Source organism: Peromyscus eremicus, chromosome 17 (assembly GCF_949786415.1).
Source record: "Peromyscus eremicus chromosome 17, PerEre_H2_v1, whole genome shotgun sequence".
NCBI classification, from domain to species: Eukaryota; Metazoa; Chordata; class Mammalia; order Rodentia; family Cricetidae; genus Peromyscus; species Peromyscus eremicus.
This window is the reverse complement of record NC_081433.1, coordinates 50531752-50555677: the sequence shown is the minus strand read 5'-3', so window position 1 is coordinate 50555677 and position 23926 is coordinate 50531752. Positions and strand designations below refer to the sequence as shown.

Here is a 23926-nt window from a genome sequence, read left to right as displayed (position 1 = left end):
GAGGTGAGGTTAGCTGTGGCTTGTTCTGTCTCTCTGATCTTTCAGAATTCACTCCAATACCTGGCTCCTGGGTTTGTTTTTATTAATGAGACCTTTTAAGATTTGTCTACAAGAATATTCATGACTTGAAAGCGGAATGGGGGCTACACGGGAATGAAGGGGAGCAGTGGAGGAGGATTACATCCTAGGAGAGAGTGGTGAAGGAGGGTCAAAAAAAAAAAAACTATATACAAACATTCTATTATAAAGCCCATTACTTTGAATGATCATTTTTAACTGGTGAAAATAAATAAAGGGAACTAGATCTACCACATAACCAAAGTCTAATATTTCTGAGTAAGTTCTGGAATGAAGAAAAATATTACATGCACTGGATCCCTACCTTTGTTGGTGCAACATACACAACCACGCCTTCATCGCTCTCCTTCAGCACCTTCTCCATGCAGTAGTAGGAAGCATAGGTTTTCCCAGAGGACGTTGGGGCAACAATCACTGCAGACTCATAGTTATCCACCACATCCAGGAGCTCTCGCTGCAGGGGTCAGATCATGATTTGTGTCAATCAAACAAGCCCTATGCTACCCACAGAGATCAGTCTTTTTCCATTATGATTTAATCTGAACCTCAGGGATGGAGTGCTGCAGACACACAGAAAAAATTAAAAGGAAGCTCCAATAGACTACTCATTCTCTCAAATGATGCAACTTGCTTGCTTTTGAGCAGCTGAGAGATGAGTCTCATGTGCGACAATGGAGTAAAAAAGTCTAAAAAGCGCTGCACAGAAAAGGGAGATGAAAAAGAAGACAATGAAGAGGGCAGTGAAGCAAGTGTGTGGATGGATGTATAGGTGATCAAAGTACACAACATGCATGGAGGAAAAGACCATAATGAAACATGTTCTTTTATATAATGAATTTATAATAATAATAAAGAAAAATCACTCAAAAATAATGTCAGAAAAAGGTCTTATTATTAGGAAAGCTGTTTTTAATAGTTAGGAGTACACAGTGTCTTCGAGAAATACAATTGTTGGAACCAGCCAACCCATATTTTTATGGCAGTCAGCAAATGGTTGAAGCGCAGAAATAGCAAATTCATCATTTTCCTGCTTACCCTCGATGGGCAACTATGTGGGAGGATTCTCTTTGCATCCTATAATTTTGTCCATCAAGATGATGAGTAGTCAAAAGAAAGGAAAACCTCCGTGAAGTACAGAAGACAGGAAGTACTCTAAAATCCCAGCCTGTCCACCTCGTGAATCTAGTCCTCCCCACATGCCACACTTCAGAATGAAGGGGTGTGAAAGAATTAGAAGGTGCATGAAAAGTAGGAGTAAATGTGACTGCTCTGTAGCCTACACTGAAATAAGTACTTGATCTCCTGCTCATGGAAAATCAGCATTTTGTAAAGGAACCCCAACATTAACAGCCTAGGAAAAGGTCCATGCTCCAGTTTGCATATGACTTCGTGTCCCCCAGGAATCCTGGAATCTTGTCCCCAGGGTGAAGATATTTGGAGGCATTTGGAAAGTTTAAGAAGCAGAGTATACCTAGAGGTCCATAGGTCACTATGAGTCCCAGCCTTGGGAAATGATTGTGATGAGAATCCTTTCTAAAAGGTTTGTTCTATAAAGCCTCAGCCCAACTAGCTCTCTCTGATTCTTGCTTTCACAGTGTTTTATGCTTTCTCACACAAGCTGCCCCACCATAATGTGATGCCATTCTGTTGTCAAGCTGGCACTGGAAGCCAGAGCAATGGAGCCATCCAATCTCTGGTGTGGGAACTCCAGAAATGGAAGGTAAATGAGCATCTTTACATTAAAGCTAGGCTGCCTCGCGTTTTTCATTACATTAGTGAAAAATGGCTTACAAAACATGAACTGAAAGGGACAACTAGTCAGACTAAACCTACAAAATTGCATTTTCATAAGTAAATAATGTTCATTTTGTCAGATATATATATTATATATGTATATATTTAATTGTGTGCAGAAGTAGTTACTTGCAAATTGTGTAGCTATCAATATTTATCTTATATGTGTTTAGAGAAATTTAGCTAGAGTAGTAGTGTGTGCAGTCTGTAAATCCATAAACAATTTTCCACTGTCTAAATTACCTGAATTTCTTCACGAGTATTTATATTGTTTACATATGAAATTCTATTGACAGAGAGAAAACCTGGAGCCTGGTACAGAATGAGAATAGCTAATAGCACAGACATCCTTAAGCTTTGAATCTATGTGTGTGAATCCAATACCTCACCAAGGAAATGGTCTACATAGTAAATGAAAATTTTAATTTCTTTAAATGGAAGAATTAGTCCAAATGAGACATTTTAAATAACAATGAATTTTAAGTGAAATGACTTTTAAATGAAATAACTCGATATTATGAAGTCCATGACAAATACAAATATTAACACACACACAGAGAGAGAGAGAGAGAGAGAGAGAGAGAGAGAGAGAGAGAGAGAGAGAGAGATGTAGCAATAAGAAACTCCATGATGCATACAAGATTACAACATATAAGAATTATTTTTATTCAAATTTTTACCTGCCATGTATCAGGAATAAAATCTTGGACCCTTGGGTCTGGATCTTTTCTTTCTTCTCGTATCAAATAATGACCCATATGTTGTAGTTGGAACCGAGCTGGCCCAATTCCAACAGAATATTTATTCTTTTTTCTTGTTTTTATATCATCTGCTTCATCCTGTATTGTTTTAAAAGATTATTTTGAAAGCAATTTAAGTTATAGCATCATTGAAATAATAAAAAGGTTTATGACTGAGCTTCTTCTATATGAAAACAATTTTAATCATCCTTCAAACATCATGAAGACATTATGACTTTTCTGAAATACAAACTAATCAGTAGATGTCAAGATTTTCAAATATTTACTCTAATATTTGTAGCTACAGCCTGACATATTTAAAATAAGTCAACACCATTATAGATTTGAGCTGTTTTGTTAAATTATCAGTATCAGGTTAGTTTTAAAAGTCTGCATAAATCTTCTGACATTTAGTGTGATAGCCAAGTTGTATAAAAAATTTCTAATTCTTGATTAATTCAACTTTTGGCAGTTGAATTAACTAAGATGATATTTTCTATTAAAAATATACATAAAAGAGATGACTCTTTTTGACATGCGCTTTATGTAGAGCAAATAATGGCTGAGTTAAAATAAATCTATCACAATATGTTACCTGGGTTGGATACAAAGAATTTGCTAGCTCCTCAAACCCTAAGTACATAAGACATCTGGCTATGAGCTTCCGATCTGGTTCTTGCAGAAGTTCAGAGTATTTGTCCAACAACGAATGCATTCTCTTCATCATATCAACAGCTATGCTTAAGTCTTTTGAGGTTTTACCTTGGCACAAAATATAAATAATAAAATTGTTGTAAAAGCCATCAACATTACAAATGTTTACTAATAAAGATCATTTACCTAGCCTATCAATCTTCACTACATTTATTGAAACTCACTGTCTTACTCACCATCAATGGATATTTGAGAATAGAAAGGACTAGATAAAAATCTTACAGTTCACAATTAAAATATTATTAAAATTGAAGTTTGTAGGATATTATGGTGAATTATAAAGATTGTCTCTTTTTGCCATGTCTCCTCTGTTAAAAAAATAATTGCATGATTTTAAGTATAAGACTCTAATCTTAGCAACATTAGTTTTGCCCTATTTTCCACAGAGAAATACTGGCTGTGAGCCCTGAATCCACAGTTCGCTCAGTGCAATCCATCTCTTCCAGCTACCACATCCAGACTCTGACAACCTGTTCACTTCTCTGACATCACACACACTGTTTATTTCTCCCCATTGCTAAACTCTTCATTCTCACACCTGTTTTGGTTCCACTTTTCCTTTAGTTGGTGCCCACTCTCACCTATTAAACAAGTACTACCAATCCCATATTGAGAACTATTATACAAGAGGAAGCCAAGTAAAGGAAACAGAGGTCTTACACTCCAGGAGCAGTCAGTTCACTTACACAGTATATGATATGCGATTGGTTCACACCAAGCATTAGAAACTACAGACATTATATGGGGCTGATTCCTGAGGAAGTCTTTATGGAAAGATAGTTCATGAATTGGATATGGATGGGTAAAATCTGGTTGTATGAAAAGTAAGAACAAAAGCATCTCTGGCAGTTACTAATCTTAATTTCTCTATCCACCATGTAGTTCCAAAGATTCCTTATTTATGTCTTTGTGGTACTGGGAATTCTACATACCTAGGTAAAAGTATGTGTTTCCTGGTCCTCCTTGTGGTTAAAGTGCCCTGTGACTAAATTCTGACTAAGGATATCTGAGTGTAAGATTTTGGTGGCCAGGAAAGTACACTGAAGGAGAGAGAGGGCGCTGGAGAGACAGGTCAGTGGTGAGGGTAGTTGCCACTCTTATGGAGTTGGGTTCCCAACAATGATGTCAGAAGCCTCACAATCACCTGGAACTCCAGCTTCAGAGAATCTGATGTCTTCGCCTGCATCTGTGGACACCTTACACACACACACACACACACACACACACACACACACACACAGAAAAAGTAAATAAATCTGAAGACACTTCAGTGTGCAGATGGAGAGTAAAACAGAGCTATGTAAATAACTTATAAAAGGTCACAACTCTGGGCATAGGCACTAGGATATTAAACTTCTGACCTTTCCTAGAAGTACTTAGTTCCTTAAAAGACTGTCTCTGCTTCTACCACTAACCATGAGTCCTGCCCATTTTCTCGTTGCTTGGCAGAAGAACCCGGAAATCCCAGCTGGAACTCTGCTATCTGTCTACAGCACCTACAAGCAATCTCAAATGAAATAAAGTACTATATTCTTTAAGCCACTCTAAATTCTGATCTCTGTTGGTGGTATCGAGCTGCAAATCCTGACTCAGTGTCTTAGTTGGAAAGAAAGATAAATATATGCTAAGGTAAATCATATACCTCTAACCAGTTTAGACATCTCTACCTAGGCAGTCCTACTTTATCCTTATCATCCTCTTCTATGTCTTATCTTATTTCCCTCCATGGAAATGTAAAGGAGAGTACATGGAATAACCTCGCTCACTTTGGAAGTAGTCTGTAGGGTAGGGGTGATCATTGTTGAAGTCTGTATGGTTGGTGTTGATTGTAAATTTTACAAGATCTGGAATCACCTGGAGGATGGGCCTATGAACATGCTTGTAAGGGATTATCTTTATTAGGCTAACTAATGCAAGAAAACCCATCTTAACTGTGAGTGGAATATGATGTAACCAGCTGCTTCAAACTCCTGCTACTTTGATATGCCCTCCCCAACAATCAACTGTCCCCTTGAGCTGTCAGACAGAATAAACCTTTTCTCCATTAAGTTGCCTTTGTCAAAGTATTTTATAACAACAACCAACAGGAAACTAACTTAAGAGGCAAACATAAGCACCAACTTATCCAGAAAGAAAATGTTTATACTTCGGAACTCAAAAGTGGATGACGGGTTCTTGCTCTGTGCCGCGTTGTATTGTTATTGGTTCTGCTAACAATGCTCTCTTCCTGGTCAGCAGTTAGTTTAAACCTATCTTTAATTGGTCTTACGAATGTGCTATGTCTTTGCTGTTGGCCACCTCTCTGAGATGTCATTGCTCATTGATAGAAACAGAGACAAAAATCCCTTATGGGTCCTACTATACAAATTTCTGGTTAGCAGGTGAAAAACCACCATCATCACATCACTGTGAACCCTCTAGCTCATCAAGGTAAGCCAGCAGAACCACAGACCACTCACCTTCAGCTCGGCAGTGATCCTTCCAAGCCTTCAAGCCAGCCATTAACCCAACTTTTTCAGCCTGAGCTTTCACTGAATTACTTTTACACGATTTCAAAAACTCCTCCAGCTTCTTCATCCCAGAGTTTAAGTTCCTTTTCATCTCCTTCTCAATAGAAAATGACAGGGTATTCCATTTTTCCTCTTCTTTTTGTTCTTCCCTGGCAATTAACCTCTTCTTATTCTCTCTAGCAATGATGTCAGCCTTGGTCTCCTGCCCAAATGGAAAGAAACATTTCGTGACAAGATAGAACTATTCCAGATTGACATTTCATGAGGGAAATGATATTTTTAAGTATGCACTGATGATTCTGACCACCATTGCCTACTTGAATAGTCATAAAAATATGTTTTTTTAATTAAAACTCTGTTGATTGAAAACATAATAATTCAACTTGGTGAATATAAAGACTTGCTGTAGAATCTCCTAAATATCCATGTAGTGTCAATTATAAAAGGGTAAACATAATCAATGTCAAAGAGACCTTGCAAAGATTCTTTCATGTCTCCATGCAGTGATATCTGCTATCCTCTATGGGACCACATTTCTGCTGCCTTCTCTACCAAGTCGCCTTCCAACTCCCTATGTGATCATGATGTTCCTATCATGAATCACTCTCTGAATCTCATGCCTAATAATACTGTATTGCTCCCTTGGCAAGCACCTATAAAACTACTCACCAAGGTTTACTATGCCTGTACCTACACGCACCATTCTTCCTCCCTAATCTGAGATCTTGGAGATAAAATTGCACTGAAGTTGCCTGGATTCCCTAAGCCAAAAATATTTAGTCCATAATATTGATTGAGTGAATAAGAAACAGGAGCTGAAAGCAAGGAGTGGACAGGGATCATCATATATACAAGTGGTTTGCCTTACCTAAATAAGTGTTTTCAAATGATTTAAATATAATATGGACCCTCTTTTACTGTGGTTTTACGAACTCTATTTATTTTATTTTACATGGTCAAATTAGAGGACCAATGACATGGTTCCTCAGGTAAAGGTGCTTGTCTTACAAGCCTGAAGCTCGAGTTCAGCCCCCAGAATCCATGGAAAGGTGCAAGGAGAGGACTCCACAAAGCTTTTTCAGGCTTCAATATACGTATCGTGGCAACCCCCATTGACCTCCACATATACACCATGGCACCCGCCACATATACTCATCATACAAACACAAAAAAATAAATAATCTTTAAAGGACAAATTATAGAATTATGTTGGCAAAAGAATTCAGACAAAAACTTTCCATTATTTAGGTTAGCCTTTGACAAGGCCACCTGTCACGATTCCTGTCAGCTGGATGTGCTAAGTTGTTCTCTTACAATATAGTAAAACAGTTGCCATTCAGAGAGTCTCCATGAAATAAGTGCCTTCTTCAGATCCTCAGCTTCGGAGCCCACTAAATGCTAACGAATTGCCAAACCTTTAAAATATGACCTTCACCCTTCATCAAATGAGTAAGTCCAGTTTTCAAATGTAATCTATACTTGCATGGTAATATTATCAGAAATACTAACATTTAATTCTCACATCTTAGTATTTTACTCTAGAAATAAATTGAGCTCTGATCGCCTGTATTTTATCCTCAATTATGGCCTTTGGATAGGAATTGATAGAAAAATAACAATGCCAGTAGGATAAATAATAAAATTAAGGGGAAGTAATCTGTACAGAAAGAGGAAATATACAGCTTTAATGTTGTACTTGAAAAAATGGTGACTGCAATAATTATTTAAATACTTTGAGGAAAGTGCAGAAAATCTATATAAGTCAAGCAAAGAAACCCATGTGTTTCATGTTTATTTATGCTCCATTTGTGAAAAACATTCTGATTGTTATTAGCTAATAACCTACATTTTAATATTATTGCAAAATTTGAAGCCAAGCCTTTAGTTACTTAATGCTTTATTTGCTTCTCTAAATAAGTATATGTTACTGCATAGAGAGAATCATATGCAATAATTTATATATGTTAGACTTTCTTAGTGGGTATCATAATAAATGTGATTACTCTTTGTGTTTGTTACTTTTCTGTGTAATAAAACACCATGATCAAGACAACTTATAGAAGAAAGAGTTTATTTGAGCTTATGATTCCAGAGGGATAAGAATTCATGATGGCAGTGCAGAAGCATGGCACCCGGAGTTAGAAACTGAAAGTTTGCATTTTAAACTGCAAGCAGGAATGGCAAGGCTTTAAATTCTCAAAGCCAGCCACCCGTGACACACTTCCTCCAGCAAGGCCAACCTCCTGAGCCTCCCCAAACAGTGCTGCTCACTGGGAGTCATGCATTCAAATACCTGAGACTATGGGAGACATCTCATTCAAACCACTAGACCCATATAAAAAAGGAAGCTGTCTCATGGAAAGAAACATCAATGGGATGAGCAAACATCACTTTAATAAAGAATAGCAGCAAGAGATTTTTGTTATAATAGAATTTACAGAAACTTACATGTGTCTTCGAGCCCCTGGACTTATTACAATCCTTCTTCGGCTTAACACCTTGAGTTGTGATGATCTTGGAAGAGACTGATTCTAATGAGTTCCCATAAAATCGTTGAAAGACATGATACTTCTGCAAACTTCTAAGTTGACGGGGGTCTTTTGAATGCTCTGAAAAAAGAAAAAAACTTAAAATGTAAAATGATTATGATTTCTTAGATGTACCTCTAACTCTTCCCACCATTCCAAATACAGGCACTTTCCTTTCTAGTACAGAATAGCAATTTTGTCTGATCAGTTTGACCAAAGAAGGTATCTTAAATCTCATCCATAGAATAACTTTCAACATATCGAAAAAGGTGGTAACTTTTCAAATATATATACATATATATATATATATTTGAATATAAATATATTTAAGATCTTGCCCAGGACTTCCCTTCTGAAGCACAGGTGAGTGCCCTAGCTTGCCCCCGACCCCATCCCTGGGCACCAGCCACTCCGGGGGAAGACCTGCCCAACTTGGGCCCAGGTTCTGGACCCCGGGCAGGTGCCCTTCTACCCCAACCGGGAAGGATCCCCTTCTCCAAGACCCTTGGCAGACCCTGCAGTCTCCACGCCCTGCCCCCACGCCCATCTGCCTGAGCCCCAAGCCTCTTCCTGAGACTTAGAGGCTGGCCCCCAGCTCCCATCTTGCCCAGGACTTCCCTTCTGAAGCACAGGTGAGTGCCCTAGCTTGCCCCAGACCCCATCCCTGGGCACCAGCCACTCCGGGGAAGACCTGCCCAACTTGGGCCCAGGTTCTGGACCCCGGGCAGGTGCCCTTCTACCCCAACCGGGAAGGATCCCCTTCTCCAAGACCCCTGACAGACCCTGAAGTCTCCACGCCCTGCCCCCACGCCCATCTGCCTGAGCCCTAAGCCTCTTCCTGAGACTTAGAGGCCAGCCCCCAGCTCCCATCTTCCCCCGGACTTCCCTTCTGAAGCACAGGTGAGTGCCCTAGCTTGCCCCCGACCCCATCCCTGGGCACCAGCCACTCCGGGGAAGACCTGCCCAACTTGGGCCCAGGTTCTGCTCCCCGGGCAGGTGCCCTTCTAGCCCCACTGGGAAGGATCCCCCTCTCCAAGACCCCTGGCAGACCCTGCAGTCTCCACGCCCTGCCCCCACGCCCATCTGCCTGAGCCCCAAGCCTCTGCCTGAGACTTAGAGGCTGGCCCCCAGCTCCCATCTTGCCCAGGACTTCCCTTCTGAAGCACAGGTGAGTGCCCTAGCTTGCCCCCGACCCCATCCCTGGGCACCAGCCACTCCGGGGAAGACCTGCCCAACTTGGGCCCAGGTTCTGGACCCCAGGCAGGTGCCCTTCTACCCCAACCGGGAAGGATCCCCTTCTCCAAGACCCCTGGCAGACCCTGCAGTCTCCACGCCCTGCCCCCACGCCCATCTGCCTGAGCCCTAAGCCTCTTCCTGAGACTTAGAGGCCAGCCCCCAGCTACCATCTTCCCCCGGACTTCCCTTCTGAAGCACAGGTGAGTGCCCTAGCTTGCCCCCGACCCCATCCCTGGGCACCAGCCACTCCGGGGAAGACCTGCCCAACTTGGGCCCAGGTTCTGCTCCCCGGGCAGGTGCCCTTCTAGCCCCACTGGGAAGGATCCCCCTCTCCAAGACCCCTGGCAGACCCTGCAGTCTCCACGCCCTGCCCCCACGCCCATCTGCCTGAGCCCCAAGCCTCTGCCTGAGACTTAGAGGCCAGGCCCCCCAGCTCCCATCTTGCCCAGGACTTCCCTTCTGAAGCACAGGTGAGTGCCCTAGCTTGCCCCCGACCCCATCCCTGGGCACCAGCCACTCCGGGGAAGACCTGCCCAACTTGGGCCCAGGTTCTGGACCCCGGGCAGGTGCCCTTCTACCCCAACCGGGAAGGATCCCCTTCTCCAAGACCCCTGGCAGACCCTGCAGTCTCCACGCCCTGCCCCCACGCCCATCTGCCTGAGCCCCAAGCCTCTTCCTGAGACTTAGAGGCTGGCCCCCAGCTCCCATCTTGCCCAGGACTTCCCTTCTGAAGCACAGGTGAGTGCCCTAGCTTGCCCCCGACCCCATCCCTGGGCACCAGCCACTCCGGGGAAGACCTGCCCAACTTGGGCCCAGGTTCTGGACCCCGGGCAGGTGCCCTTCTACCCCAACCGGGAAGGATCCCCTTCTCCAAGACCCCTGGCAGACCCTGCAGTCTCCACGCCCTGCCCCCACGCCCATCTGCCTGAGCCCCAAGCCTCTTCCTGAGACTTAGAGGCTGGCCCCCAGCTCCCATCTTGCCCAGGACTTCCCTTCTGAAGCACAGGTGAGTGCCCTAGCTTGCCCCCGACCCCATCCCTGGGCACCAGCCACTCCGGGGAAGACCTGCCCAACTTGGGCCCAGGTTCTGGACCCCGGGCAGGTGCCCTTCTACCCCAACCGGGAAGGATCCCCTTCTCCAAGACCCCTGGCAGACCCTGAAGTCTCCACGCCCTGCCCCCACGCCCATCTGCCTGAGCCCTAAGCCTCTTCCTGAGACTTAGAGGCCAGCCCCCAGCTCCCATCTTCCCCCGGACTTCCCTTCTGAAGCACAGGTGAGTGCCCTAGCTTGCCCCCGACCCCATCCCTGGGCACCAGCCACTCCGGGGAAGACCTGCCCAACTTGGGCCCAGGTTCTGCTCCCCGGGCAGGTGCCCTTCTAGCCCCACTGGGAAGGATCCCCCTCTCCAAGACCCCTGGCAGACCCTGCAGTCTCCACGCCCTGCCCCCACGCCCATCTGCCTGAGCCCCAAGCCTCTGCCTGAGACTTAGAGGCCAGGCCCCCCAGCTCCCATCTTGCCCAGGACTTCCCTTCTGAAGCACAGGTGAGTGCCCTAGCTTGCCCCCTACCCCATCCCTGGGCACCAGCCACTCCGGGGAAGACCTGCCCAACTTGGGCCCAGGTTCTGGACCCCGGGCAGGTGCCCTTCTACCCCAACCGGGAAGGATCTCCTTCTCCAAGACCCCTGGCAGACCCTGCAGTCTCCACGCCCTGCCCCCACGCCCATCCGCCTGAGCCCCAAGCCTCTTCTTGAGACTTAGAGGCTGGCCCCCAGCTCCCATCTTGCCGTGGATTTCCCATCTGGAGGAGAGAGAGAGAGAGAGAGAGAGAGAGAGAGAGAGAGAGAGAGAGAGAGAGAGAGAGAAGAGCACCCATCCTCCCCCGGACTTCCCTTCTGAACAAGAGCTTCCATCCTGCCCCGGACTTCCAATTTGGACAAGAGAGCTCCCATCTGGACAAGAGAGAGAGACTTCCTGAATCTGTCAGCTCTGAACCAAGTGTGCGGATAAGGCCAGGAACGAACCACAAGGAGATGGGCAGACGTCAAGGCAGAAACACATACAACAAAATGAATAGTAATACACCATCACCAGGCCCTAGCCCTCCTCCAACACCTAGACCTGAACATCAGAAATTGGAAGAAGCAGAAGAAAATAGCCTTATGAATGTCATCATGAAGAAGCTAGAGGCTCGTGTAGAGGAAAAGACAAAAAAATGTGAAGAACGCTGTAAACAACTAGAGGAAAGGGCAAACAAATTAGAAGAAATCAATAAAGTCCTGGAAGAGAACAATAAAATACTGAAAGAAAATAAATATATTTAATTCCATAGGCTATGTAACCTATGGAATTAAGTCTAGGATTTCATTCATGCAGGTCAAGGGTTCTACCACTGGCCAACAACTCCCAGCAGCTCAAATACTTCCAAAACAATTTTTCACAGTCTACTTCCAAAAGTGAATACTAAGAATGTTAGTTAATTTTATTGATTAAATATGTTCTTTGGCAATGGATGTAATGCACTCTAATTAATTACACCATCTCATTTATATCCTTTTGAACTTGTCATCTCCCCCACTTCTCTACAAGTCTTTTTCCCAAACTCATCTATTTTTTTTTTAATTCCTGACCCACTAATTTTAATCAGGTCTATGGGTTTGTCCACAGGTTTGAACAACTGCCAGTGGGGCATTATGAGCGCATCATTGGATACACAACTGACGATATTGGCCATCTCTCCTCCAGAATCCATCAGAATTAGCAATAAGGAGTACGGACCCATGAGTACCCTTCCAGGGTGCTTGGGGTGGTAGTGTTTTGTTTTAGAGACAGACTCTGAGCTTTACCTGTCGTGTGCCCTGTGAATGAGCTTCAGTAGACAAAATCAAGAAGAAAACCATCTGAGACATTCTGGTTCCTTGAAGTATTGGATAGGAAAAAAACAAGGCCCTCATCCTGGGCCACAGCCATAGATCAGAGAGTTTAACCACTATATATTAGACTTCAACAAAGAACATCCAGATTTCTTAAACACAAATCATCTTCCCTTAACACAGTGTCAAGCTCCTCTGCCTAAGACATCTACAACCTCCATATGGATAACCACCAGGAAACAAATGGAGAACTCTGTTAACATCCTTCCTGGTGTCCATCTGAATGTCTTGTTGACTGTTCTTCCCCAAAACTTCTGATTGGTATTCATAATGTGTTTTTCACTTTGAAATAAAGGGCAGAGTGAGGTCGATTTATATTGGTTTAACAGAATCAGCAAGCTCACCATTAAAATTGGCCTTTGTCCTGTCATAATCATCACTGAGGGGTCGGTGGGAATGCCAGTGCACAAGTTCATCAAACTCCTTGTACTTAACCAGTGAGGTGACGATGGGGTCATCACTGTGAGACAAAAAGAAATACAAGCATATTTCAAATTTCATGTCTCCAAATCCAACACATTTTGTAACTTTGAAAAATCATAGTTCCTTCTCCTCTTCCTGGGACACAGCACGTGTGGTGGAATGCAAAGGGCATTTTATTAGAAGCTTCAGAAGCCAGGACTATCATGTCTCCAACACTCTCAAACATTCCTTGTTCTATTAATTTAAAAATAGTGGGAGAGTGCTTTGTTCTCCAACTAAAATCATACAGATGCAATAAAGATGGTCAATGGGCAAAATGATGCAAATATATATTATGTGTAATTTACTATCATAAAAGTAGCTTGTTTCTGGAGTTTATTCAGAAAAGGCTTTTTCAAAGAATATTTAATAAATATTATCCATTCCAAACAAGTATTTATTAAAACATATGGAGGCCTTACCACTTTAGGAAAGGCAAGTCTTTCAAAATGTCTCCAGTAAATTCATCAACCAAATTACATGACATTGGAATAAAACCCAAATTTGGCATCTTCTCCTGGGAACTTTCTGTAAACAAACAAAAAAAAATATGATCAAGTTTAATGTGAAACTTTCAGAAAGGAAGACAATAAATACATTGTTTTCCAAAATTTCACATTTAAAAATATTTTATATTCACTTCAGTTATATTGTAATTCCAATCCTGCTCATAAAGTTATTTCCCTATATTAGTCTTTAGGAACATAGTAGAAAATAAATAGATAAATAATAACCAAGCAAATAGGTATATAGATTAAATAGATAGGTGGATGGGTAGCTAGATAAATGAATTGATAGATATATGTCTGTATAGATGCATTATGATGGTGAACATGACAAATTATTGATAGATGATAGAGAGATACATAATAGATGATTCCTGTGGTGCTTATGTTCAAATGTTTAATCCTTTTATTTTTGTCTACTAAGTGATAAAGTATCTAAAGATAGCAATCTGAAAGATCACATATAGAGTATCAAAATGAAATTAAAAACAGAAAAAAGCAAAGGTGATGAGATTGATATCATTACAATACTCCCTTTGAGCTCCCTTTTGATTTATATACAAGCTTATACAAAAACAAGTAGATAGATGACCAAAAAAAAGATAGATCAGATAGACAGGTGATAGAAAAATGATAAATAGGTAGATAGATTATAGATAGATGATAGATAGATAGATAGATGAGAGAGAGAGAGAGAGAGAAAGAGAGAGAGAGAGAGAGATCAGATACATCTTTTAACTGAGATAATTGGCTAATGAATACTTTTTATTTAACATATTATTCATAATTCTCCTGATGCTCTCTAGTCCTGTGTTTTCCCAGGATACCTTCTACAACAATGAGTTTAAGTGCTTTTCTCCATGTAGCCCACAGATCAAACCAGAAGCCCTGAGAATAACCCTCATCCAAAGCCATGATAGGAACTGGAGAATAATTACTCCATCTCTCTTATTCCTCACAAGAAATGTTTCCAAGATAATGTGAACCTCACTCCAAGGTTCCCAGTTCACCTTATGTCTCCCCAAGTAGAAATTTACCCATAGATAGGTTCTGCATAGTGCTCTTCATCTCCTGCCCTAATCTCACTTGAACCACTCCCTGACTGGCCCAGTAACCTCCTTACACCAGTGGAATTTGGCTCGTGGGATTCATTGTCATAGAAGACAAGAATACACACACACACACACACACACACACACACACAAACACACACACATACAAACTCACACACGCATGTATCTTAAGTTCTCAATAAATATTTCTTTTGAAACTTCCTCTAAATCATATTTCCTGAAATTCATTACAGTATTAAGGACGCTATTATGACTAAACAAATTTTTGTTTTTATGCAAATATGCATAGTACCCTCCACCCTTTGACAATTTAATAATTACATATAATTTTGCTGCACTCTGAATTTCATCGTCATTGAGAAATTTGTCACAACTAACTTTTCTTCCTTTGTATTTCATTCTGATTCCTTTGAGATGTTCTGTATTTTTCACAAGTTACAGTTTCACTTTGTGTGTCTAGGGAATGTATTTGTCCAGTTCAATACGTTCTTGCATTTCATTTACCCCATTTGAGAGCCTCAATGTGTAAAACTTGTCATCATTAATTCAGGTAAATGTTTGATCATTATATCTTCAAACATCACTCCACTCACATCAGTTCCTTCTTTCCTTCTAAGTTTCCAAATGAACCATTCATTCTTCATGTCTTTTAATGTGTGTCAGATTTTAATTGTATATTTATTTAAGGTATATACTATGCTTTAATATACTTATCTTAAGACATAGATGATAGGTAGATAATAGATAGACAGACAGATAGATAGACAAATAGATAGATGATGGATGGATGGATGGATGGATGGATGGATGGATGGATGGATGGATGGATGGATAGATGGATGTGCATAATGTTAGTTGGGCCTGGTGGTGCATCCCTGTGATATCAGCACTTGGAAGGTGGAGGCAGGATGATCAGGAACTCAAGATCATCCTCATCTACCTAGTGAGCTCAAGACTAGTCCAGACTACACAGCACCTTATCTCAAGAAGCGCACACCATGAAAACAAAAGGATACACAGAGTAAACTAGTGGTACAGTCAGGAAAAACAACATGTCCACTCTATTAAATATTTCTGTATTTCCTTGTAAGTTTTTGTGGGTGTTTTGGTGTTAAGATTACCTAAAATCATTTACTTTCCCAAATCACTAGTGTATATAATAGAATATATAATGTGATCAGTGTTAGCCCTCATAGAATACATTACCCTCATCAAGTACATCAAATCTAGATCTATTCTCTTCCATAAGCGTAAATTTGTACACTTTGACCTACATTTCCCATCCCCTAACACTGCTCCCTCAATAACTACCTGTTTACTTTGCTCTACTTCTATGTATTTTTTAAGATTGTGCATGTAAATGGTATCACACAGTAGTATTCTTTCTGTAACCAGCTTAAGTCATTTCTCATAATGATATTTTTTTTTTTTGGTTTTTCGAGACAGGGTTTCTCTGTGTAGCTTTGCGCCTTTCCTGGAACTCACTTGGTAGCCCAGGCTGGCCTCAAACTCACAGAGATCCGCCTGGCTCTGCCTCCCAAGTGCTGGGATTAAAGGCGTGTGCCACCACCGCCTGGCTTCATAATGATATTTTTAACCTGTTTCATTTTCTTATGTTGGAAACTGAGCCCATGGCCTCATACATGGTTGGACACACTAAAAGTGAGGAATGTCTCCAACCCTAAGTGTGACTTTTTTTCTATTTATTTATGCTGCTCAAACTCCCCCATTATTAATATCCAATCAGCTTTTAAACCCACTCAGTATTTTGATTTCTACAAGTTTGCTTATAGGAATGAATATTGGCTTAGAGTTTCTATTAGTTTTCTCATTTCTAATTTTATATTTAATCTCTCTTAAATGTTTTCAAATTATATTCAGAAGGTATATAATAGCTTGATGACTTAAAAAAAATACAGAAGTTATCAGTTCTAAGTCCACAGCTAATTGTATTCTTAGTTATTCCTCAGCTCTTTCATAAATTCTATCAACATCCATCTTTGACACATAATCCTATAAAACAAATGTTTGTGATTTGTTCCTCATAATAATTTGCCAGATCTCTCCGATCATTTTCATTTACAGGATTAGAGTGGCCTTGTGACCTCAGCTTAAATTCCAAATTCTCAATAGCCATCTAGCATTTTCCAGAACCAGTGTGACTCCTTTGTTACTTCTGTTCATTAAAAGGCAGGTCTAGAGGGAGCTAATCTTTGGGGTTTTCTATGGACCTAGTCTTCATGAAGACTGTCTGTTCTACCACTTCCTGGTTCTGGCCTCATCTCCTGTATCTGTCACCAGAGACACTCTGCATATCTGTAGCATAGAGAAGGCAAATAGAGTGATCTGGGCAAAGGCTTTCTAAAGGGGCTGTTGTCTCCTTTTTATTCTTTGGCATATCATAGTCTGCCCAACATATGCCTACTGATTGTTTTGTTACTGTATAAGACAGATGCTGATTATGGTGCCATGCCAGTCTATGCTGGCTTAGATGGTTCTCAGCTGCTCTGGTTAGAAGCTCTTGCAGGCTTCTCCCATTCTACTGTTTGGAGAGGAACTATCATTCTGTAATAGAATACTGAAATTTTCAGTTGACAGAGGTCACATTGCTAGAAATAGAATTCACACCCATTTGTTTCTGATTTTTTAAATTGGCAATATTAATTATAAACTACATACAAATGGTCAATATTAGTCAAAGCACACCACCACATAGACATGACAATTATTTAAACACACAAATGCTAGAAAATTATTTCTACTTGGAGTTTTCAAACATTTTTTCCCTCAATTTAAGTTAGGAATAAATTACCTTTAATTGGCGATGGGGTCTTTTTAAGAAAATGACATTTTGTTGTTCTCAAAGGAAATGGTTTCCCCACATCAAAGTTTCTGACCAACTTCGACACAGTGTCCCAGAGATGTACATATTCCTTCATGATGACATCTCCTACATCCAAATCCAGGCCTGGATCATAATTAAAAATACTCTGTATTAAGAAGCATCGACAAATGCATAGAAACACACAACTTCACTAAAGTCACTAGGTTCTGAAATATGAGGCAAGCTGTGGGATTTTCAGTGGGCTTCTCACTGAATGTAAATGAAAATGATCATGGCTGTGGACAATGCCATGACACGTCTTAAAATTGATCATGCTTTTCTGTTTGACAACATAATATTAAAAATTAATGTCTTTACTAATGATAACCAACAGTGGAGATTTAATTAAGGTAATAAAAATATTATACCACATATAACTTTGTAACCGTTAACACTGAATAAAACTAAAATAAAGATTAAGGAAGAATTGTTGTTTTATAAGTAACTAATTTATCCCAATGCCTGCAATATGAAGAGACCAAATCTTGATGTCAAAGACATTTCAATACTACTCAATTAAGCACTCAATCAAAATGTGTTTTCTGTTCCTTTGACTATAAAAACACAAGAAAAGTTATTCTAACAAAAAAAACAAATTACACAAAGAAAGTATAGAGATTATCTCTTGGAAAAACTTAAAAATCTCTAAATATCTATCAACAATGAATATTTCTATTCATGAGAGCAATTTTATAAATATGTACCATGCATGAAAACTAACTGTTCTGAAATGTCATAAACTCATGCTTTTAGCAAAAATACGCATGGAGTAATATTAAGCTGAAAAATATTTTGAATTACTGTATTCATCCTAGTTGCCATAAATAAAAATCATAAACAAAGACTGGGAAACTGGAAAATAATTATTATTTAAACAAAAGACATTTAAGAAATGGTTTTGAAGTTTAAAATTCTTCATGAGCTTTCTTTCTAAAGGAAGGTGATGTGCATTATATAGTAAGTTGATACCTTCTGCATTTTCATTTTCATAGTAAAAAGCAATATTCTTCAACAAAGGCTTATCACTTAAATCAGAAAGGTGAAGGAAATTCAGACTCTCAAATTCAAACATATGTACATTGCTTAGGATGAAATACTCGCACCATTTTTTCTGAAAATAAAAAATAAAAAAAAAAGTTATTGACAGCTTTCCTGTCCACAGTAATACATGGAACTACTCCATATACATCTACAATCCAAATGAAAGGCAAACGGCAGGACTGTCCCCATTCTCATTAGCATGTAAACCCATTTATTTGAATATGGATTATGTTGTCCCTTAAAAACTGAAGCATGCCAGGCGGTGGTGGTGCACGCCTTTAATCCCAGCACTCGGGAGGCAGAGCCAGGCGGATCTCTGTGAGTTCGAGGCCAGCCTGGACTACCAAGTGAGTTCCAGGAAAAGCGCAAAGCCACACAGAGAAACCCTGTCTCGAAAAACCAAAAAAAAAAAAAAAAAAAACAAAACAAAAAACAAAAAAAAAACCTGAAGCATTAACATAAAATAAAAACCTGACTCAAGAATGAATTTAAACTGAATGTCATCCTAGCACTTGGGAGGCTACGGCAAGAGATGGCTGAGAGTTTGAGACCAGTCTCTGTTACACAGTCAGTCTCAAACCAACCTGAGTTACACAGTGAGAACTTGTCTCAAAAAAAATCTTGTTTTCATGAGTTAAAGAAATATCTATAATTACTATTGATAGTTTCCTCTCATTGTGATTCGAAATCTCAAAAACTACGTATTTCTTCAGCTTTTGAATATGCCTCTGTTCTTTATTTAGGTTTCCTGGTTTACTTTCGAGTTGCCAAGTGTTGGACTATTAAGGGTTCTAGAAACAACAAAATGTTTCCCATCCACCTGAGCTGTTAGTTCTCCACCAACTTAAGGCTATGCAGGGATGCTCCATCTTAACACTGGCAGAATGTCTGCACTAACAGCACTTACTTCTGGCCATGGTAGACATGAGTCTTCTTCAATGGTATGGTTTACAGTGCTAAAGTGAGAGCCTCCTGTGGGAGGTTTCTTCATCCATTCTCCCTTGGTGTTAAAATCTAATGCTTCCCAATGAAATGAGGGAAATGAAGCTGCTGTTCATGATCAGCTAGAATTTCCAGGTATATCCTGCCAGGCCATCTTATAATGTCATCAAACATTGAACAACTTTTTTTAATGTCTTTTAACCTTCCTTGTGTATTTAAAAAAAAAAAGTCCAAAGTTCCTCACTAATAATAGTTATATATCGAAGGCATCCTGTAGTGGGTAGCCATTCCAGCTTTGGTCTGGAAGTTCCAACCCCCATTGAAGCTTCAGTAACTATCACGCCTACAAGGCAAGACTAAGGGAGGGCCCTGAAGACCCACCGAGGGCTCTTGTTGCCTGGACCTGGACGCAAGAGGTAGACGAAGGGGAGTTCTCCAGAGAACACCTCCAGATTGCCCTGCGTCTTTTCCAGAACCTGCCACCTACCTATCCCTTCATTTGTAAGTTACCCACTAAATAAATCTTCCTTTTAACTACATGGAGTGGCCTTAATAATTTCACCAATAGCATCCATACAAGTCTGTTTCACACCTACTGTGTCATGCCAGCTCCCATTTGAGTTCCAGGGCTTCAACTACATAAAGTGACAAAAAAAAAATTAATAGAACTGAGGAATAAATTTTATAGCAAAATCCAAAGCACATTCCTGGTGCCACAATGCTTATTTAAATTTCAGACATCAGTAGATTTATTATATTAACCTGAAGGGACCCATATTAAAGTGTTTAAATGAAAATGGGATCCAGAAGTGAATCTGTTAATATCCATTTCATTAATAATACATAGTCTGTTTCCCCCTGCGGGACTAACAAAGCACCTAGAGGAATGTCCTTCTATGGGGTTTAGGATACAGAATTTTCTCTCATGAATCAGTAGAACCTACACAGAGTCATCTTCGTCATGTCTAGTATTTACGGTACCACAAAACTCTTTCAAAATGCCATTATAACAGCTATGAATGTTCACAAATGCAGATATTCAATATATCCTACCACTCTTTTGTATGGATATGGGTGTAGTGAGGGTGTGTTGTCCAGGTATGTGGAGGAGTGTGCATGACTTCAGGAGACATTCCCCTGGTATATCCCACTTGATGTATGCAACAGGGGTCTCTCATTGGCCCGGACCTTGACCAAGTCAGCTAGATGGCCAATAAGTGTTCTTTCCATCTGCTTATCCTTGGGATTAAAAGTGAGTATTGCTGCACCTGACTTGATTTCAGACATGCTTCTGCATTGGAGATTAAAGTTAGGTTCTCAGGCTTGCGAGGCATGTGCTTTACCAACTGAACCATCATTCTTGTGCCCTATACCTGACCTTCAGTTTCCAACCACAGTTCACACTGTGCTAATATAGTAGAATGTATATAAGTAGTAGTAAATGTAACACGAGCACTACCAAGTAAAATTAATGTAACTTAATCACCTCTTTAGTCACACTCAAATCAATGCCCTTCATGAATTCCCTCCACATCTCCCATGCTGTACTTTGACCGGGGCATTTATGCAAATGCTGTTCCTCCATGAGTAAGAAAGGAACACTCTCCATGCAGTTCAGCTGCCTCCAGTTATGCTTAAGTCACTCTTCAGAATGCTACAGAAGACACATACTCAGAGCCTTAAGTCTAGAGTGTTCAAAAGTCACTTCCTTAGTCTCTACACCATCGATAGGTATGTTAGCTAAATAACCCCCTAATTACCCCAAATCAAGGTTTGTGTCTACACTGTGTGGTCTACATTGCAACTCAAAAACTTTTTAAAAAATAGAAGTCCCATTAGCCTGCTTAAAACCATTTAGTAGGCACCAATGAACTTATGATAAACTTAGCTACCCTGATGTACCCTTGTCTACCTGACTTGTCTCTCACCCACTACATCAGCTTCATCACTAACCCCATTACTCTATGTCCTTGATACACTGGATGGACCCCAGTTCCTTGGCCATGCTATTGTTAGGACAATCACGCATGTTTCTTCTCCTAGAATCTGGTTTCCATTCTCTCCACCCTACTAACTCCTATCTATCCTCCAGGACTTGAGTCATATAACTTCTTAAGAGAAACCTTTGCAAACTTGGCTAGATCTTTTCATTATCAGATTCTAAAATACTCTAGTTCTTCCTTCACAATAATTGTTAAAATTTAATATGTGTCTTCTCTATAAAATGAACTGTCTGAAAGAGCTGGGGTGGGATGATGAAGGATGTTTATCTCACTCCATCTCCAGGTTGGAAAAGCACATTCCTAATTCCATTGGGCATAAGACACTTTTCTTGACTGTTTATCTCAGGATCCTAAAAGAAAGTATATATGGCTAATATAAATTATACATACATATATATATTATATATATATATAGTTCATTTAAAATGAAGAGAATAAACTGAAGTATTAACGGATTCTTGCACTGATTTACACGGAAGACTCCAGAGAGATTTTTGCTTTCAGTTTTCCCAAGTTCTCCAAAATCTCTCTATCCATACATAATCTGTAATGAAAAAAATCATAAAGCTTTGCATTTATTTCCTCAGCTCTTTCTCAAAGCAGAATGTGGTGGTCACTGGGAACTTCCTTGTTAATGACAGAAAACCCTAATGCTGACAGAATTTTAAGAAGGAAAATTTTAAGAAGCTTCTCATTGGGTTGGATACATGCCATGATGCTTATTATTACTACTTAATATAATTGTTAACACTAGTCAAGTGACTGATGTAAGCAAGCTGACCTTTTGAAGACCCCCAAAATTTAACACTACCCTCTATGAATCTGTTTTGAAGGTTAATGTGGTCCATATGTTTGAAGTAGTTAAAACAAAAGTGTAAGTGAAAGGAGAGTATATTTACCATTTTAAAGACAGTCTTGAGGTCCTGAATCCAACTAGAAGTGATGAATCTTGAGCGAGCTCGCTGGGAAAGAGGTAGATGGAGTTGAAAAGCCACACTGAGGCAATGTAGCTTACAGAAGTCTTCCATGTCCTTCAGGGTTAAACAATTACCCTTTTTCTGAGGAAATTAAAGAAGGTGAGTAGAGAAGAGCTGGCTGGGAGACTACACACTCAATTTGTGGAAGCACAAACTCTGAAGCCAAGCCCTCTATGTGAGAATTCCATGTTTATACATTCTCCATTTCAGAGACAGCACTTACCCAAAAACTAGGCTGTGTTTAAACATGTCTGAGATAGAGGGGAAAGGAAGCTTCCAGCTTAGCAGACGTTGGTATACAACATGATTCAGTATTTTCAGGGACTCCAGGTTTAAGCTAATAAACCAGGTGATGAAGGGGAGGTTTCATAGGACCTTGGGTGGGTGGAGGAGCTACATGCTAAATACTCTCTTCTGTCTAAGCAACCTACTCTGAAGGCAATATTATGAACTGCCAGCATGAGGACAGCAGGGTAGCAATGTAGCTAAAAGGTGTAAGTTCACAATGACAAGAGGAATAAGTAAGTAGATATATTTAGCATTACGGGACAAGAACATCTTTGTTATTGTCAAACATTTTGACTTGTTGGGGGAGCAAGAAGACTTCATTGGGACACTTCTAAGATCCCAGGAAAGGTCTAATGGTTAGAAGTTCCAGAGAAAAAAGTTTGACTTACTATCAGAATTTAGGGATGATTTAAAACTGGATGTCTAATCATGTAGAAAGGTTTCACTGAAAATTATATTTAAGGAGATACTGCAAAGCAAAATAGATTCTTGACCTTTTCTGCAATAAAGAAACCTAAGAACAGCAGTCTCTCCCAGCTAGTCTTGCAAAGCTTTCCTGAGCATTCCATGCACTGCACACAGAAAAGCCCAAAGCACAGTAGCATGGTAGGTGGTTTCTCCTTTTACCTGCCTGTGGGTGACAGGGGCTGAATATATCCTACATGAAACACCTGTAGGTAACACACTAAATCATGGTGCAACATACTTCTCTATAACATGAATTGTAGGGATTTTCCTAGTTCTAAAGTTCATATACACGAGAGAAAATGCCAGTGTCAAGTGGGGAAAACGGTGGGTGAAAAACAATAAAACAGAGAAGCAGTCATGTATCCCAGTGTAACAACTACACCTGTTGGACTTCGCCTGTCTGCTTGGATGCTTTCTTCTCTCTGTTTCCTAAAAAACGGTGGTACATTTCCAAGGAGAGGGAGCACGAAGTGACAGAGAGGACTCGTCGGATGTCAGATCCTTCTGGCCAGAGCTGCTTAAGCAGAGATAGAGTCTCACAAGCCTGTCACAGCAGAAAATTATAACGTCAGGATAATTAGAAAACTATATTTATTCATAAGTGATCATATAGTAAGAAGTGGGTGGATATGACCATATAGAATATGGCTATTTCAGCTTAAGAAAATTATGAAAAAAATTTTGAATGATAAAAACTATTTCAAAAAACTGTTAACAAATACATGCATGAAACATAACACCTGTAAATC

General features: G+C 40.3%; 1 protein-coding gene across 1 annotated transcript in view; it reads right to left on the bottom strand.

Moving 5' to 3' along the window:
* The window catches only part of LOC131894232 (probable ATP-dependent RNA helicase DDX60), a 97781-nt gene that overhangs the window by 49511 nt on the left and 24344 nt on the right, over nt 1-23926 (bottom strand). Inside the window, exons 7-17 of the mRNA XM_059244463.1 lie at nt 23560-23721; nt 22344-22502; nt 18428-18569; nt 17387-17542; nt 13418-13523; nt 12878-12993; nt 8285-8445; nt 5786-6038; nt 3208-3374; nt 2553-2711; nt 383-532 (exon numbers count right to left, since the gene is read on the bottom strand). Of these exons, the coding sequence (XP_059100446.1) occupies nt 383-532; nt 2553-2711; nt 3208-3374; nt 5786-6038; nt 8285-8445; nt 12878-12993; nt 13418-13523; nt 17387-17542; nt 18428-18569; nt 22344-22502; nt 23560-23721 (1731 nt within the window). The remainder of the gene's footprint in view (nt 1-382; nt 533-2552; nt 2712-3207; nt 3375-5785; nt 6039-8284; nt 8446-12877; nt 12994-13417; nt 13524-17386; nt 17543-18427; nt 18570-22343; nt 22503-23559; nt 23722-23926) is intronic.